The 17,435-nt window shown below is 31.3% G+C and overlaps 1 protein-coding gene across 3 annotated transcripts; it reads left to right on the forward strand.

Moving 5' to 3' along the window:
• Positions 1 to 2,727: 2,727 nt before the first annotated feature.
• On the forward strand, positions 2,728 to 8,810 carry LOC112288322 (putative glucan 1,3-beta-glucosidase A). Of its 3 annotated transcripts, XM_024532423.3 has the most exons (7): positions 2,911 to 3,227; positions 3,416 to 3,725; positions 4,535 to 5,769; positions 6,042 to 6,187; positions 6,781 to 6,942; positions 7,130 to 7,479; positions 7,688 to 8,810. In XM_024532423.3, the coding sequence occupies exons 4-7, from the start codon at positions 6,117 to 6,119 to the stop codon at positions 7,804 to 7,806; spliced, it is 702 nt and encodes a 233-aa protein (XP_024388191.1). In that variant the 5' UTR covers positions 2,911 to 3,227; positions 3,416 to 3,725; positions 4,535 to 5,769; positions 6,042 to 6,116; the 3' UTR covers positions 7,807 to 8,810. The 3 variants fall into 3 exon arrangements, with proteins under 3 accessions (XP_024388192.1, XP_024388191.1, XP_024388190.1); XM_024532424.3 differs by lacking the exon at positions 3,416 to 3,725 and having other exon boundaries at positions 2,728 to 3,227; XM_024532422.3 differs by lacking the exon at positions 2,911 to 3,227 and having other exon boundaries at positions 3,234 to 3,725.
• The last annotated feature ends 8,625 nt before the right edge of the window (positions 8,811 to 17,435 follow it).

Consider the following 17,435-nt stretch of genomic DNA (forward strand, 5'->3'; position numbering starts at 1 on the left):
TTATTAATCTTTGAAAAAAATATATCTCTAGATACTATCACTTCATTCAAGAGGAAATAAATTGTGGAGAAATTTGACTGAAATAGGAGTTACAAAAAAAAAGACCTCGCTATCTGATTCTTCTATGTTTTGTAAATTAGGTCTACTTTGTTCAGCTTTAATTTTTCAATACCTCTATTTTCCAATCACTCTTCTTATTACTTGCAATAATCAAAATATATTGTCAATGGCCTTTGATTGCTGAAGTAATTGTGGCAATATTACTCTCTACTTGATCTTTGAATATAATCCAATCATATTCTTTGTCATATTCTTAACCTACTTCAAACTCTCTTATAGAAAATCCTCCCTTGTTACAAAAATTCTTACTTCTTTTTTGAATTCTCTCACTATTTCTAAATTGAGAATATCTACCTCTTTAGTCAAAATCCCATGTGCATCACATCTACATTACAAAGACTCACAATGAGACCTACTTAGAAATGAACTAACTTCAAGTTATCCTTCAAATCATGAGATTCTTGAAAAAGAAATATCTCAAAAATGATAAAAAATACCTCCTCTTTTGGATGATTGCCCACAAATGACTCATGTAAAGAATCCTCTCTTCTTAACCAGTTATTTGAAGAACTTTCTATGAGAGACTTAATATATCAAAGAAGAGTATACTCTCATGGAAATTTAAAACTACCTGATTTCCTAATTGAGGTTCTCTTCACTAATATTTAATACATAAACAAGCTTAAAAAAATATTAAAAAAAAAAAAAAAAAATGTTGTTAAACTTTAGCTCTTATCAATATCAAAGTAAAGAATTATAAACTTATAAATTACATCTTCTCTAGTCCTAAATAATCTAGAAGTATACAACATGCAACTCCTTTAAAGAAAATATTATCTCTACTTAAGAAGCCCTAAAACTTCAAACAAAACAAGTAAATTATCAAAAGCACAATTAAAAGGAATGTCACATGAAGATCCTTCAAATCCACCTTTAACACCTAATAAAGGTTTGTTCTCATTTCTACTTATTGTGTACATGTTTAAGGATATGTAAAAATAACCACCATCAACTAACAAAAGACGTCATAAATAATATATTTTGCTATCTATAAGAAAATATTCATCATCACCATCAATAAAAATAAAAACACCAACTTCATGGTTTCTATTTTTTTAGATGTCTATTCTATTTTAGATTTTAGAGTCTTAGCTATAAAACTATCTTTTTGATATCCTCCATCATGAATGATTTTGTAGTGAAGGAGGGTGTTGGAATATTTGTCCCTATTCCATCATCCTCCTACTTATGTTATTATCTAGATTCACAAATACTTGATCTTAGATCCACTTTTTTCAAAGAAAAATAGATCTTATCCTATATTTTTTTTATATTTATATGACCACTACTAGATTCTTATATTATGTTTATTGTATCTTAGTAAATTAAATTTTTGTCTTATGATCCTTTTGATTGAATTACTTCCTCATCTTCAATCAATCCATCTTTGCTCTTATTGTCATATACTATGTCTTGATCACCTTATCCATTTTTTCTATTATTCTCAATCAAGCCATAATTAATGTAGAAAAACTTAATTGGTTTAGCCATTCATCGTGCACACATTAGATATCCACAATATAATTGTAAATTAGGAAAAAAAACTCCAAAGATACAAAAGTGAGGGATAAATGTAAAAAAGTGTTCATCTTTAGATGGATGATGAATATATGATATGATACCTATGGTAAGAGTAAAGATGGATTAATTCATATATATATATATATATATATAATTCATCATTAACAACTTTATTTTTGTTATCTTTATTTACATTAATAAAAATATTTGAAAAACAAACTTAAAGACTTTAAAACAATATCACATTAAAAAAAATTCAATAAGTTCTTTGTCATTTTATTAAGCTAGCATATTGGACTTGTAATAAAATAATAATTTGGTTTATTTCATGGCCTCTTCTTCACTTTGTACTATATTAAACAAAAAAGTATTTTAAAAGAAGACTTTTCTTCATCAAGTAGGGGGACTGAACAAGCCATTAGAACCATAGCCTTTCAAATTGATTTCTAGATATAAAGTCCCTGTCATAATAAATTATACGAAAAAATTAATTAAAAGTTGTTTTACCCAAAAATTAAAATTTTCAAATAAATTATTATGATATGTATTCAAAAAATTGTAAAAATGTTTAAATTTATTTTTAATTACAAAGTTACCATTTAGATGACAATCAACTAAAATGCCAAATGGATAATAATTCAAAATGTATTTTTAATAAATACTTTACTAATTAGCACTCTAGAATTAATTTTCTCTGTAAACAAGAAAACCTATATTGTCAACCTTCACAGATTCCAAGTTGCACATTTCAAAAAGATAATGATCATTGTTAATTATTTCATTTTATTTTTTTGCAATCACACTGAACACGTCATCAAAATACCACTTCAATACTCAAGTTCCATTCTTATTGTTGTAAATGAAGTTTGACCACAACCAAGATATTTCATTGGTAGCAAAATATCAAAAACAGAAATAAAAATAAAAATTCAAATAGAGACAATTCCTCCATTAAGTCATAACGTAAAAACAATAAATTTAATCACGTGGTGACTATCCGCAGTAAAATCTTCACAGCCACCAAAACTTTAACACCAAAAATCAACATTGAAGATCTCAGGTCAAGGTTTTTGGACTAAAGGCTCAGCACACCACGACAACATTTACTCACAGCCCTGCCTCCATTAGTAGTAAAATGACTTGAAACAGCATATTCTGCAAATACTTGGACTCTTGTGAAAAGCTTGACACTAACTCCCACAAATTCTCTGTAGAAAAGTCTCCCCCTAGCCAACACAACTGCAGCTATTTTACACCTTGAGAAACATTCAACAAACAATTCTTTCCTACAGAAAAGTGCGACAATGGAGAAGTTTGCAAAATTCTAGTATATATAGCAGGTTTGCATAAAGATTCAAGAATCCTGGGCAGCTCCCAGATTTGTACCTGCCCTGCACAAACATGTGTTGGATGTTAATACATCTTCTGGAGATGGGTTGGAATTATAGAGCCAGTATGTGAAGGTATTATGCGCACAATCAATGGAGAAGGGGCTGCAAAAAGAGCAGCCTTTGGTAGCCTCGAGAGAATCCAATGATAAGCGGGCCATGGTTTCAAACCCCAGCGACCTCGCATGCAACCACCTTGTAAGTTATTTAAACGTCGCAGCACTGCCTTATCTCACTATTGGGTGATTATGCCTCTTCTTCATCTTCTTCATCTGCTTCTTCGTCTTCTCCCTCTTCTTCCTGTGTTTCGTCCTTCTCCACCCAAGTCCTCCTTCTATTATGATAGCATATTTTGATGATGATCAGCTGCTCTCTACTGCATGCAGATCTCTATCAGTGCCCAGACTGAGTACAATTTCTCATCGTTGTCACTCTGCTACTACGTGTGATCAGTATTTCTGCTCCTCTTCTTCTTCTTCTTCTTCTTCTTCTTCTGCATTTCAGCCAACGCTCCCATGATAGCGGCTACCGTTCCGCAAGTTTCTGTGATCTTGGTGTCTCTTGTGAGAGCACAAAAGGTGGTATTGTGAAGTTCGTGGAGGAGCTCGGTGGAAGGTTGATAGGTGGTAGCAGAGATGGCGGAGGTGAAGCAGCTAGTACGTTGTTACGTGGCGCTAGGGTTGGTAGTGGCTCATTGTAAGTCCAGATGAGCTTGAGCCTTTGATTTCTTGAGGATTTTGCGTCTTCTTGAGTCGAGTTTATGTAAAGGAATATGTGTTCGGCTTTGAGGATTTTGGGGTGTTGGGTATGTTTTGATGGCATTCTATGAATGCATTCTAAGACTAGGTGTATATTTGACGAATCCACACATTCTGACTTGGGTGCTTCTACCATGAATCCGTACTTCAGTAGAATAAGCATTCCTGCTTTGTAGAATCTGTATTCAACCCGCCATTACTGGCCCTACTTCATTTGTCTAGTTTGTTCGCATACGTGATTGACTGGAGCTTTCTTAAAGCCGCCATTGTCGATTTTCGCTGACGAATGTCACACGAAGGGCCTTCTGAACGTCTCTATTATCTGTATGACATTCAACTAAATATTATTCTCGAGTTCAATGAAACTAAATCCCAAGAGTATGCTGTTTATCACAACTAACTACAGCAGATAGATATTGGCAACCAAATGATGGAGCAGTTTCAAAATTCTAGTGTATATATATATATATATATATATGGAAATATTTTTTTTCTTTGTAACTGGCTAATAATGTTCAGTACATCTGAGCAGTGGCTTCTCTTCAGATTTTAGAATTTAAAGACAATGCTCCAGCAATCCTTTTCCCAAAGCAACAAATGTTTTGTTATTAGCTTCAAAGTTGAGAGCTCTAGTCTATCATGTCTGTTAGTTTCTAGTGGACTTTTTGCAATTTTCGTGTAGTTGTTGTGAATAGATTAGTCAAGTGCGATTAAAATCGTAACCTTGTTATATTCTGTTGAAAACAGGTCCATTAGCTGGACGAAATCCCTGCTGAGGATAGAGGGCAAACCACATATATTCCTGGCAAAGTCGTAGCCACTCAGCCACAGAGGACTCTTCTCGACAACCCCAAATTACATGTCGTGAACCATGGAGGTTGGCTCGTTGTAGAAAAGTGGATTAAGCCAAAGTTGTTTGATGGCATACCTGACGGCGATCTTCTTGTAGGTGGCCCTCACTTATTTTTCTAATACAAACGCCTTTTTCATTCCCAATTCGATAAAGGAAATATCTTTTCCAGTGTGTCCCTTTCATCCAGACCGTTGTTGAGCTCGACGGTTGACGTTGTCTTTTTGCAAGGTCTGTTGGAATGAGAGTATAATATAGAGAGGCTGGATGGTCTGTACCTTGTACGACTCCATTTACAAGCGCAATCAGCCTCATGGCCAGCTGTGATTTGGGAGTGATGGGTAGCTCGAAAATCTCGACCAAGTTATGGCTTTGATCTACATTAATTTGAATATTAAGCATAACTGGGCGTGCAATAAGTTTTGAATGAAATATGACAATGAAACCAGGATGGAATAAAAATTTCATTGCAATCTACATCGAAAGGAACTATTGTGTCATTTGGAGCAGGTAGAGGAAAACAGGTTGTTCCGAATGAAGCAGCTATTTCTGGTTGGGAGACATTCGACGTGGGCTCCTAATCCCTGCACCTAATACGTTCATCGTCACAGCAAAACTTCCCCTTTCCAGTTCCTTCTGCATCTCATGCAGATAGTGTTAATTGAGGTCAATCTTTTCAAAACTGTAGTTTCTTTTCTGAAGAATGATAGGATGTTACACCAGGCCATGAGTATGTCAGACTTAAGTTGTCGATCTTACATGGCTGAGGGCATAAACTTCGACTCAATAGTGCACAGCTTCAAAACATACTAACTAAATCATGTCCAACTTGCAATTGTAGAGGACTAAGGGAAGCATTGAGCGTAGCCTTAAGTCTTCCATGTGTGGTCTCTTCTGAGCTGCACAAATTCAACTTGTGAGGTGGATTAACTTGTTGAATAGATTTGGCGAGTATCCGCTGGAGTCTACCAATTGCGAGTGCAATAACATGTTTGTGTCAGCAATTAGTGGAAGAGGAGGGATTGTGCTAGCAGCTGCAGCAAGTCCATATGACTGGAAAACTTTCATCATCCGCAACCAAGCAAATCCTTCTTTGGTTCATATCCAAGCTAATAACGACATGTATCTCTAGGTACGCTTGTCCTCTGAGATATTGAAAGCAGTCTGTTGCATCTTGTTCTTTTTGTAGGAATTTTTGGGTTATATTTGTGAAGCGCTTGATTCCTCTTCAACATGTGGATGAATATAAGTTCCAGATTTCTATGAAAATTTTCTTTTATATCTCAATTTATAAACAACTAAATTAATACAAGGTTTGGTCGTTGATTTTATAGAAACTGTAGCAGAATGATGTAGTTCGTAAGCAAAGTAATTGTTCTTGACAATCGCAATGTTGTTGTGCAGGCAAAGGATACAAACCAGTTGACAGCAGACTTTGAAGGGGAACCGAGATGGGATAACAATGATGCCACATTTATTATGATGGTCAGAACCACATTGGGTACCAGCTTGCTAACGGCTGGGGAGCGTCTGCCCCTGCTGTTTTTAAGGTGAGGCAAATTAATGTAATAGTTGTTTAATTATGATATTAATAAAATTGTGTTAGAGATGTGTTCATGTCAGCATTTTTTAATAGTTTTAAGCTGCAATCCGTTCATTTGTCAGCTTGGGGTCAGCCTTTGATTTCTAAGGAAAAATGATCATGTAGTCAATTTGTCCATCTTTGGCCATGTGGGACTGAGGTAGTGTCCATATCCATGTAGAAACACAGAGACTCATTTATCATAAAAGGAGACTTTTGGTTTCTTGCCAATAACGGCATCAATGTTGTGTGTATTCTAGTCGGCTATTGGATAGCAGTAGATCCGTACCCTCCTGCACCATACGTTTCTAGTTCCTTTGAAGCTCTGGATAATGCATTTCATTGGGTCAAGCATGAGAACAGATGCTTTACTCTTCCCTTGTCACTTATTTTGAGATCTTTACTTGTCTTCCGCCTTGTAGATGGAAATAACATGGAAAAACCTCGTCTACGTGCAGCTACGTTGAAATATACCAAAATAATCAGTGATTATAAATCAACTTAATCGCAAAAGGTGTGTGTCTTTTCGATGACTTATCTACGTGCTTCTTGGACTGGCAGTGCTCACGGGATCAAAGTTATCATAGACCTTCATGCTGCCTCCGGCTCTCAAAATGGACAGGAGCACAGTTCCTCATGCAATGGTATTTCTGAATGGGCTAAGCAAGGAGGAACAGATTATTTGTACGAGTCGATCATGGCTACAGAGTTTCTGGCTAGCAGGTTATTCTCTAAACCTCAGTCCAGAACATGTCTTATTGAGTTAGTGTTCTAAATTATCCAACTTTGATTGCAATGGTGTCGGCTCAGACGTTCTCACTCCTCTTGTTAAGTGGCGAAAGGGTGGCAAAAAGTTTGGTGACATTGTGTATGTGGCTACTAACATTCGATACCAATTTTTTATACGAAGATATACAAACAACCAATCGTTATTGGGAATTGAGCTTCTGAACGAGCCGAGTGCAGAAATGGTCCCCTTCGATGTGTTGGAGTATTACTACAAATGGAGTTACAGCGTAATACGAAACCATACAGCTTCCGCGTATATGATCATGTGCCAATGCATTAGAGGTGATTGGACGGAGTTTGTAAACGTGTTGCCAGCAGATAACGTTGTCCTTAATGTTCATTTATACAACCTTTTCAATCTAGACCTCTTTGGTATGACCACCGCCCAATGGAATATTGATTTCGTATATAACGACCAGCTCAGTCTTCTACAAAAACTCAACATGGCTGGGAATGCTCTCATCTTTGTTGGTGAGTTCTCATGTATCCAATTATATCTTGTCATTTGATTCCCACTGAGTTAACTCAGATAATTCATGATTTGAGAACTCTTCAAATTCATGCGAGAAGTTACATAACAAAGAGCATTCTTCTTACTGAAATGACAGCTGCCCTGCTTTTGATGCATCCCATTGCCCTCCTTAATTTGACTATTTATTTCTTTATGGTTGACCACAAGAGAGTGAGCAAATGAATGGGAGGTTCAAGCTGCATCCTAAAATGATTATCAGAAGTTTGGGCAGCTCAACTGCAGGTGTTTGGCCAAGCGACCTTTGGTTGGGCTTATTGGACATATGAGAACCAGCATAACCTTTGGTCATTTAAGCAATTCGTCCACCAGGGTTATCTTCAAGCTCCATGGAACTGGTGGCCATAACAGAGCACCTCCTTAGACTCCAGATATGGCACCATACTAATAGAACTTCCAATTCATGTTCCTGATTCAAGCATGACAAAATTTAGTTGGTTGAGTCTTGTAACATTTTCATGATCTATCAGGTCTTGAGATAGTTGACTGAAATTACCATCAACGATGTCAGAAATGTCTTTTTAAGAACAATACTTGGCAGCCGGAAAGCTTTTAACGTCATTCAACTAATTTCTTCTTCAATTGGAGTGTGGAAGCAAAACTATCTTTGCCTTCGGACGAAACCAAACTCTCAAATGGTTGTTTTCTCTTTACTTGATGCGAAGTCAGTCAACTGTGAGTAGCTGATAACCAGGTTCATATTAACATTGAAATAATCGGAACTTTTGAAGAAGTTTTGGCATGTGTCAATACCTAGTGCAAGTGTAATGTCACTAGATCTAGACTTGAGCATGGATAGATAATTTAGTTAGATGGTGTATCCTACAAATTCGTTTCCACATTATTTATTTTTTCCTCAAATGGAACTGGAAAGTTATTTAACGTTAATGGCAAGTCCATCCAAACTTGATTGTCCTTGGCTTGAATTTTGAAGCTATTGCAATTTTACTAACTTGCTTCTTTCAATCTTCATATCAACTTACAAGGTTTCTAATGAGCAAAATACTTTAAGCATTGTTAATTTTTATGTGGTTGTGAGTCAAATATAAGAGCATTAGATTTTGATCATGAATAGAATTTACAAAGATTGTTGAGGTTAGTGAAAGACTTTTATTCTTGTAAATGATATTGGCCATGGCCAATACACAATAAATATATGTTTAGATATTTATGTATTCTTTTAAGATATGCCTTCAAAAACAAGACACTCACTTGAGGCAAAGTATTTTCATAGAGTGTAGAATTGTTTTAACTCTTTAATATTTAGGCAATATTAAAGTTTAAATAATGGTTAGAAATTAATAAAAAAAACTTTAGATACTATAAAAAAATGTTATTAGTCAATTTAATTTTTTTTATAGCTATTAATTTAAAAAATATATATTTTAACTTAGATTTAGTAAATTACTAAGGAAATCTATAAAATTTCTTAGAATTTTATTAATATTAGGTAGAATAGATGGTGGTTACATTCTCATATTAGAATCTCTTTATTATATTACTTCATATTGTTGATGTAAGAGATTTTATTCTTATTTACTTGAAGGAACTATTAGTGCAAAATATAGTTTTTAGGATTATGATTGTGGATGGTGTAGTCAAATTTATGATTAGATATAATTCTAAAATTCAAAAATAAAAAAATACCATGAAAGATATTTTTTTTATCTTTTAGATTTATTGGTGATATTTTTTATTCTACAAGACTAAGGTTTTATTCACTATATAAAAGAAAAATAAGTAGATTGCTCAAAAAAAAAGCTCTTTGGAATTTATTGAATTAATCATGAAAATATAAGAAGGTGTCATGTTAACAATAGGGGGTATTTTTTTACCAATAATATATATATATATATATATATATATATATATATATATATTACCTTTGCTAAAAAAATTCTATTAATTTTTGATAAATTATAAAAAGATGGAAAAACCAATATGATTTTATAATGATTATGTTATATTTCTCCTAAGTTCTTAATTATGGCCTTGATAGAAAAATATAACTTTATAGAGGGAAAAAAAGTAGAGATGGAAAAAATATAAGAGAATACAAATAGGTCTTTTTTGAAGATGTTGTGAACATCTCCACCTCTTTGTACTTGTTGATGATAAATAAGCTCAACATTTTAGCCATTTAGCTATCATAGACATATACATGTAAATCAATAATTACCTATATGATTAGATAAAAGTAGATGAAAGTAGATTAATTCCATAATATCTTCTATAAAAGCTTCATAGATAGTATTTTGACTTTATAGATATCTATAATTGACTTTTTAGATTAGAAATGGGCTTAATAAGTTAGCTATGTGCCACATATGTTGGTAGCTTGAAGACCAAGCTAACTATGTGATACATATATAAAAAACTTGCTTTATAAATTAAAGCATGTATCTTACAAAGTCAACATATATTAGAGGTCTTATAGAACATTGCCACATAACTCTTAATTTGATAGTATATATAGAGGTAAAAATAAAGCCTTCTTTACTCTTGTCAACTCCTTTCTTGCTTCTAATTTAGATTTAAGAGTCTCTAATTTCTTTGTCTTTTGGCAATAGCCATTTTAATTTCTTTTTAATATACATACTTCTTTATTTTTATTTTATTATACTTATTTATTTACTTTCATAAAATTTTTGTTCTTGAAAAATTAATAAGAGTATATTTATAATAATAGAGCCTTATCTTTTCTCGACTAAGAATAAATTACTTCTTTTTCTTGATAAGACAAGCATATTAGAACTTACAGATTACCCTCTTTTAAATTAATATTATTCTTCTTTAATATCTACTCCTTTTTTTTTATATGACTTAAGTAAAATTAGATATTTTTTCTAAGTATTATTATGGAAGAGCTTATTGAAATGAAGAATGAAATGGCACAAATGCAAGAGAAATTGAGAAAATTAATACTTGTGATGCATCAACTCAATTTACTACCACAAGGAATAATAAAAATGATATGAAGAAAAGATATAAATATGATTGAAACTACTTCAATATCTGTACCAAATCATATCCTTTGTCTTATGATGGAACATCCTTTTGATACTAGAAAACTAAAAGTTGCCTTACTTAAGAAGTTTGATGGCACAAGGTTCGAGTTTCAAAGATTTATCAATTAAATACAATTTGTGAATGAACTTCAACTCTAAAGCTATCCAATTCTAGGATCACAAGTTAGATTCATAGGTATATTTCTTTCAGGTTCAGTATTATTGTGGTTTTCATCTTTTTTTGAATGATGAGATCTAATATTAGATAATTTGGAGGCATTTTTAATAGAGTTTTGATCCATGTATAAAAAACATGATGCAATTCGTATTGCAATCTACAAGATCTATATTTTATGAGAAGATAATCGATCCATATCATTATATGCTTCACAATTTTGATAACTTGTAATTAATATTAAGTGAAATGATGCTACACTTATTAACCAATTTTTCTATGGATTACAATATGAAGTAAAGAAATTAATGCTCAACTTATCTGATCCTCAAACATTGAGTCAAACAATTGACTTTGCTAAGAAGTATGATAATTGACTTTTCAAATTTTGATTTGAGAGTCGGACAAGTGGGCTTCAAAGTTATTATAATTCAATGGCAACACCAATGCTGTCATGATATTATATGAGTACATAGTAAAACTACAATCAAAATTAAATTTCTAATTAATATCTAATTATTTTAGTTCAATAATAATTCAAGATATCTAAACATGGCTTTTATAAAAGCCTCTTAGGTTATTTTCTTATTTTAATAGTTAGTATGTTGAAGGTTGGTTAGTACTTTTACTTTTTAGGCTAGAAAGACTCTTATACTACCTTAGAAAGACCATAAATTGATAAAATCAAGTTGACAGAGATAAATAATTAGTATGATTGATACTAAGGTTAAGTTGAAGATAGGATTGGGCTAAAAAATCCTTAGGATAGGTTAGATTGATATCCAGGGGTCGATCATTTATGAACCAAGGTCAAAATCAGTTCTTTAGCTACTAAAATGACCGCTTAGGAAAAAATAGGGATTCATTCAAAGATTGGAGATTAGGATTTGAGACCTAAGTTGGAGCTTATTCCAAAGACATAAGATTGGTTTTGAAAGGATTTATAAAGACTTAGCAATTTTTATTGAAAGTCAAGGTTTGTATTGGCAAGTTGAGATTTAAGTAATGAAATTAGGGCTAGCACTTTCAATTAGTTCGTAAAATTGGTATCACATCTATAATTCAAATTTCAATGGTACTTGATTAATTAGGTTTTCTAAGTGTATATAAAATTTTGTGATAATTCAATGGTGCAATTGAAAAATATCTAGGTTTTGCTACAAGAACATATTGGAAGTTGGTAGTTTGGAATTAGATAGGGTTTCTATAATATCTAAAGATCTATTAGTTGGATCAAGGTGAAATTTTGCATGATATTGGAAGACTTAAAGATCAAGCTATCCACCAATTTTGGATTGAAGTTAATGGTTAGAGAAGAAGACATCACTGCTGAAGCTTCTATATTACCTTTTAAGTTGGCAGCCAACTGACATCAGTGCAATTTTTGGAGGTTTTTTTTACAATCTATAAGTTGGATTGGGCTGAAATTTCTTGAGCGTATAAAAGACTTATATTGCCAATTGCATACAAAATTTTACATCAAGTGGATAGTCTAATTAGAAGTTATAGCTTGTCAAAGCTCACTAATTAGAGTTAAGACTTGCAAGAAAAATCTAAATTACTTAAATATGAATGTAACAAGGTAATTGGGATTTATGTATGATTGAGGCTACTAAGAATATTATTTTTAATACTTTTAAATTGAAATTTTTATTATATTCTTTTCATATGGGTGAAACCTATTAGAATTTTTTTGATACTTGTGAAACATAACTTCACCTCCCACAGCTAGATGGCCGATGCATTTTCTAACAAGAAAATATGTAATATGACAACACCTCCTCAATACATACATTTGGAATTAGAGGATATACAAATTGATGTGGTACATTTCAAACTTCTTACTGAGCAAGAAAAAACTCGTTGTCATTAGGAAGGATTGTGCTTATATTATGGAGAACATAAGCACATTACTCAATATTGTCCAAAGAAAAAATATAATTATAAAGTAAGGATTATGAATGTCTAAGAAGACAATATATCAGAAAATAAGTTTGTTCAACTATAATAGGGATCATGTGGCTTGAATCTTATACAATACCTAATGAAGGTCCTATTTTTTCTCCAAAATCTTCTCTTTGTTTTATATTAAATATTATCTTAGGACCTAAATATTACAAAGCCTTTGCCTTGTTAGATTCAAGAGCCTCAGTGTCTTTCTTAGATGAAGAATTTTTTAAAAGACTTAACATATCTTTAAAAAGGAAAACTAAACCTATTCACGTAGAAGTCATAGATGGTCGCATGTTGCTTTCTGGAGATGTTACTAACAAAATTCTTCCTATAGAAGTAATAACTAATGGTCATAATAGCTTTGTGGGATTTAATATCATTAGATCTCCCTCTAATCCAATCATTTTATATTTATCATGGTTAAAAAAATACAACCTTTGAATAGATTGGATTTCTCATACTCTTGACTTTTCTAAAAGTATAACTAAGAGTGTAGTTAATCAAGTAAAAAATTACAAGTCTAATATAATTAAACCTATGTTTATAAGTGCAAGAGCTTTCTTGCATGCTGCAAAAGCAGGATCACCTTGTGTCATTTATGCCACACCCATTTCTAATAGTTGTGAGTCATAAAATTGACTCACTAGTTATTTTAGGTCAAAAGAATGCATTTAGAGTGCAAAAATTACAATTTTTAGGTGAAGATTTTCTTAGAAGAGGTTAAAGGAAGAAGAATAGTATTAGTGGAAAAAAAATGGAATCTTAGTAAGTCTTATAGGTAATTATTTTAGTTGGTTTAGTATTTTTATTTATTATTAAATAATAAGGATTAGTTACTAAGATCAATATATATATTGATCTTACATCTATATGTATTACTTATATAAAATATAAATTTTAGTTAGTAGTTAGAAAAAAAAAGCATGAGAAAAAACATCATGTCCTTTTAATTATTAATACAAAAGTAGGATTTATAGTGGATTTAAATTGATTTTTTTATTATAAAAAATCATCAAGATATGAAATTGTAGCCTTAAATGGATATTATAATTATAGAAATATTATAAAATTTATTATAATTTATTTAGAATTTATTTAGAATTTTTTAGGAATTTTTAGAGTAATTTTTAAGACCTTGGTAAAAATGACTTTTACCACTGGGGAAGCTATTATGAAGAAATGGAGTAAGATTTGAAGGCCATGCAAGGTTCCGAGGCTAATTGGGTATTTTTAAACACCATGGTGTGGTCAAAATTGTAAAAATGATGGTCCTTCTAGTAGAAAATAGAAGGACCAATAGCTAATGTAGTTCTTGTAGGAAGGGAGGTTCATAAGTCCCATATGGGTTGTAGCACCTTGAAGGTAATTAGGAGGATAAGACTAAGGCCTCGTGGCCTCTCTTAGACACCCAATATATACTACATGTGAACCTTGGTGAGGCTTGAACCCTTGACCTATAAGCAAGTTACCCTTGAGGTAAAATATTTTCACTTGATTTTTATTTATTTACTTATTATTTTTAAACCTCCATAAATTATTCATAGTAATTCGGATTTATATGTTTTTTATATCATTAGAAAGCTTAAAAAATTAAATTTATAAAAATGTACTTTTTAAATTTTACTTTTTACTTTTTATTAGGTGAAAACTCCGTGAACAGACTATGACCGAATTTTGGAGTGTGTATTTGCTTGTATACATTTCTTTCACTTGTTTGTATTGTTTCTTCTTTTGTTCTTGTTCATTTCATCTTCCACTTCACATTGCCCATTACAAGAAACTTTTAATTGAGGCCATCTTATAATTTGGATAGAGGGATGAAATTTACACTCACATTTTGGTGCGTTTGCTGGGAGATGGTGCTTCTAATGGTGTGTGTGAATGTGAAGTTTGCTTCTTATGATTGATTTTGATACAACTCAAGTTGACTTTTTAGGTTATATTATTTCAAATGATGGACTTATAATAGATCCTAAGAAAGTTCAAACTATTATAGATTGAAAAATCTCAAAAATGGTTTGAGATATCCAATATTTTTTGAGATTTATTAATTACTATAGGATCTTTATAAAGGACTTCTCTTAAATTTTAGCTCTACTTACTTGTTTGACTTGTAAAGACAAACTTCAATGGATTTAAGAAGCAAAGACAACATTTGAAGCTTTAAAGACAACTTTTGTTTTTGCATCAATTTTATATCTTGTTGGCTTTTTTAAGGTATTTTTTTATGGAAATAGATACATTAGACTTTGCTTTGAATGTTGTATTATCAAAAATGGAATCAACTAATAAACTTCATCTAATAGCTTTTCATTCCAATAAATTTTTAACATCTGAGATTAACTATGAAATCCACAATAAAGAACTCCTTTCAATTATAAATTCTTTCCAAGAATGGCATCATTATCTAGAAGGCACTTCTAATCTAATCGCCATGTATACAGATCATAAGAATCTTGAATATTACATGTGAACATGTATTTTGAATCATCGCCAAATTTTTAAGTATGTCTTTATTAAGATTCAATTTCAAAATCACATATTGACTTGAAAAACAAAAAGGTTTATTAGATTCCTTTTTTAGACATCCTTATCTTATATCAAAAGAAAGAGATGTATCTTTTGATCAATAAAGAATGATTTTTTTAAAGTCTTTGTATTTTTATCTTCGAATAATGAAATCAACATTGATTATTGATTCAAACTTTATTAAACAAATTCAATCAAGTATGTTTTTTAATCTTCTTATTCATGATATCAAAAATCTTTCTTTTAAGTTTCAAAATACTTCCAAATTTAAATTTAAAAACAACCTAGTCTATTTTAAAAGATACCTATATGTTCCAAAAAGAGAGGCATATTTATGTTGTCATATTATAAAAGCTTATAATATGTAAAAATTAGTTAAAACATATAATATATTCATAATTCTTAGTATATATTAGAATAATTAATAGATTAATTTAAAGAGAGTGGATATAAGAAACTTTATTTTGAATTTTATCTATTTTGATTTTAGCATTAAAAAAAATACATAGGACCTAAATGTTTAGTATGAAGCCTTAAGAGGAGATTAGAACCTAAAGATGAAAATCTTAACTAGTAGGAGGCTTATTGGAAGGGATGAAAGTAAGACATGGTTGGATGAAGGCAAAGAATGGAGATCTTCATTCTTGTTGGTTAAATACCATGTCCAATGGACTTCAAAGAGGCTGCCCTAGGCCTTATTAGGAATTAGGATTTTTTATTGAATTCATTTGAGCTTTGGAGGCTAGAATAATTAAGTTTAGGTTTTTGGATACAGATTGGATGCAAATTTTGTGTGATGTGGAGTCTTTATAAAAGAGTTATTGGCACTCAAAGTTAAGGTATCAATTTCATACCTACTATGACTCTTTCGAATATAACATACGTTTACAAAAAGCAATAAAGGATCGGTGATAAGGATTGAAGAGAACACTTTTTTACTACACTTTTTATATATTATTTGATGAATTTAGAGTTTGAATGAAGAAGTTATAGAGTGTTAAAGTTAGAGCATCCAAATTAAAGGCAATAAATAAGTGATTTTGTTCATAGTAATGGTTGGAGCCATATTTTGAGTTTTTGGACAAATTTTTAGTTAATTTTTTTTAAAAAAGATAGATAATTGTATTAAAAAACTATACATATAAATTTTGTGGTATTTGGATGTTTATTTTGTGACATATGAAGAAATTGCATGCAGGTATATAAAAACTAGGATTTGAAGCTATTGTTAGGGTTTTGGTGATATCTTAAGATCCGCGATGAATTTACAATTGAAATTTGTTGTTGGAGTTGTTAGAAGTATATTAGTACTTTATGTAAAATTTGAATAAGTTTAGACAGTCGGATCAGGAGATATGAGATATTGAAGTTCAAAAAAAATTCCGCATAAGGATATACAAGGTTTTAGAGGATTTTATCATATTTTGGATGTTGTTGGTTACATGAGGCTTATATATTTGGTGTAATTTCTCCATAAAGAAAAATTTTATATATAAACTTAGGGCTTCCCTTATTTTGAAGCTTGATTGAGCAATTAGTGACAATCAAGAGCCCAATACTTTCTTAAGGCAAATTCTTTCTTCCTTGATAATGTATTCTTCAAGCATGCCACAATTTTTTAGCAGTTGGATATCTTGGATACAATAAGACTTTAGAATTGATTTCTAGAGATTTTTGGTGGCTGCAAATGTAGAAGGCAATCAAAGATTTTATTCAATCATGTGATATTTGCTCAAGATCAAAAATTCCTTGTCATCGATCTTATAGACTTCTTCAGCCATTACCTATTTCAAAATAACCATGGTTTTTTGTTTCTATGGATTTTATCATGGATCTTTTAGTCTCAGGTTTGTATGATTTTATATTTGTGATAATAGATTATTTTACAAAGATGGCATATTTTGTGTTATATATAAAATCTATCTTAAATAAAGAAACAACCAAGCTTTTCCTTAACAATATCTATTGATATCATGGACTGCCTAAAGATATTATATTAGATAGAGAGATTGTCAAGGATATGAATCTCACTGTATTATTTGATCATTATTGAGGCCTTCATAACTTCTTTATAATAAAATATTTAGAATACCATCAAAAACTATTCTTATCTCTAATAAAATTACCAAACATTAGGAGTCTCTTCTAAGGTCATGATACCAAACATGTTATATATTGCCAGCTATTTGAAAAAAGACATGTTATTTTTGAGGATTTTTATCTCAATTTTGTT

Source organism: Physcomitrium patens, chromosome 11, assembly GCF_059467195.1.
Source record: "Physcomitrium patens ecotype Gransden chromosome 11, ASM5946719v1, whole genome shotgun sequence".
In the NCBI taxonomy this organism is placed as follows: Eukaryota; Viridiplantae; Streptophyta; class Bryopsida; order Funariales; family Funariaceae; genus Physcomitrium; species Physcomitrium patens.

What these genes read in the sequence shown, in the direction of transcription:
- LOC112288322 (XM_024532424.3), top strand. Translation starts at nt 6,117, where the DNA reads ATGATGGTCAGAACCACATTGGGTACCAGCTTGCTAACGGCTGGGGAG. An exon ending in ACAGAGTTTCTGGCTAGCAG is followed by an intron (nt 6,943 to 7,129) that starts GTTATTCTCTAA and finishes TTTTATACGAAG; the next exon opens with ATATACAAACAACCAATCGT. An exon ending in GAATGCTCTCATCTTTGTTG is followed by an intron (nt 7,480 to 7,687) that starts GTGAGTTCTCAT and finishes GTTGACCACAAG; the next exon opens with AGAGTGAGCAAATGAATGGG.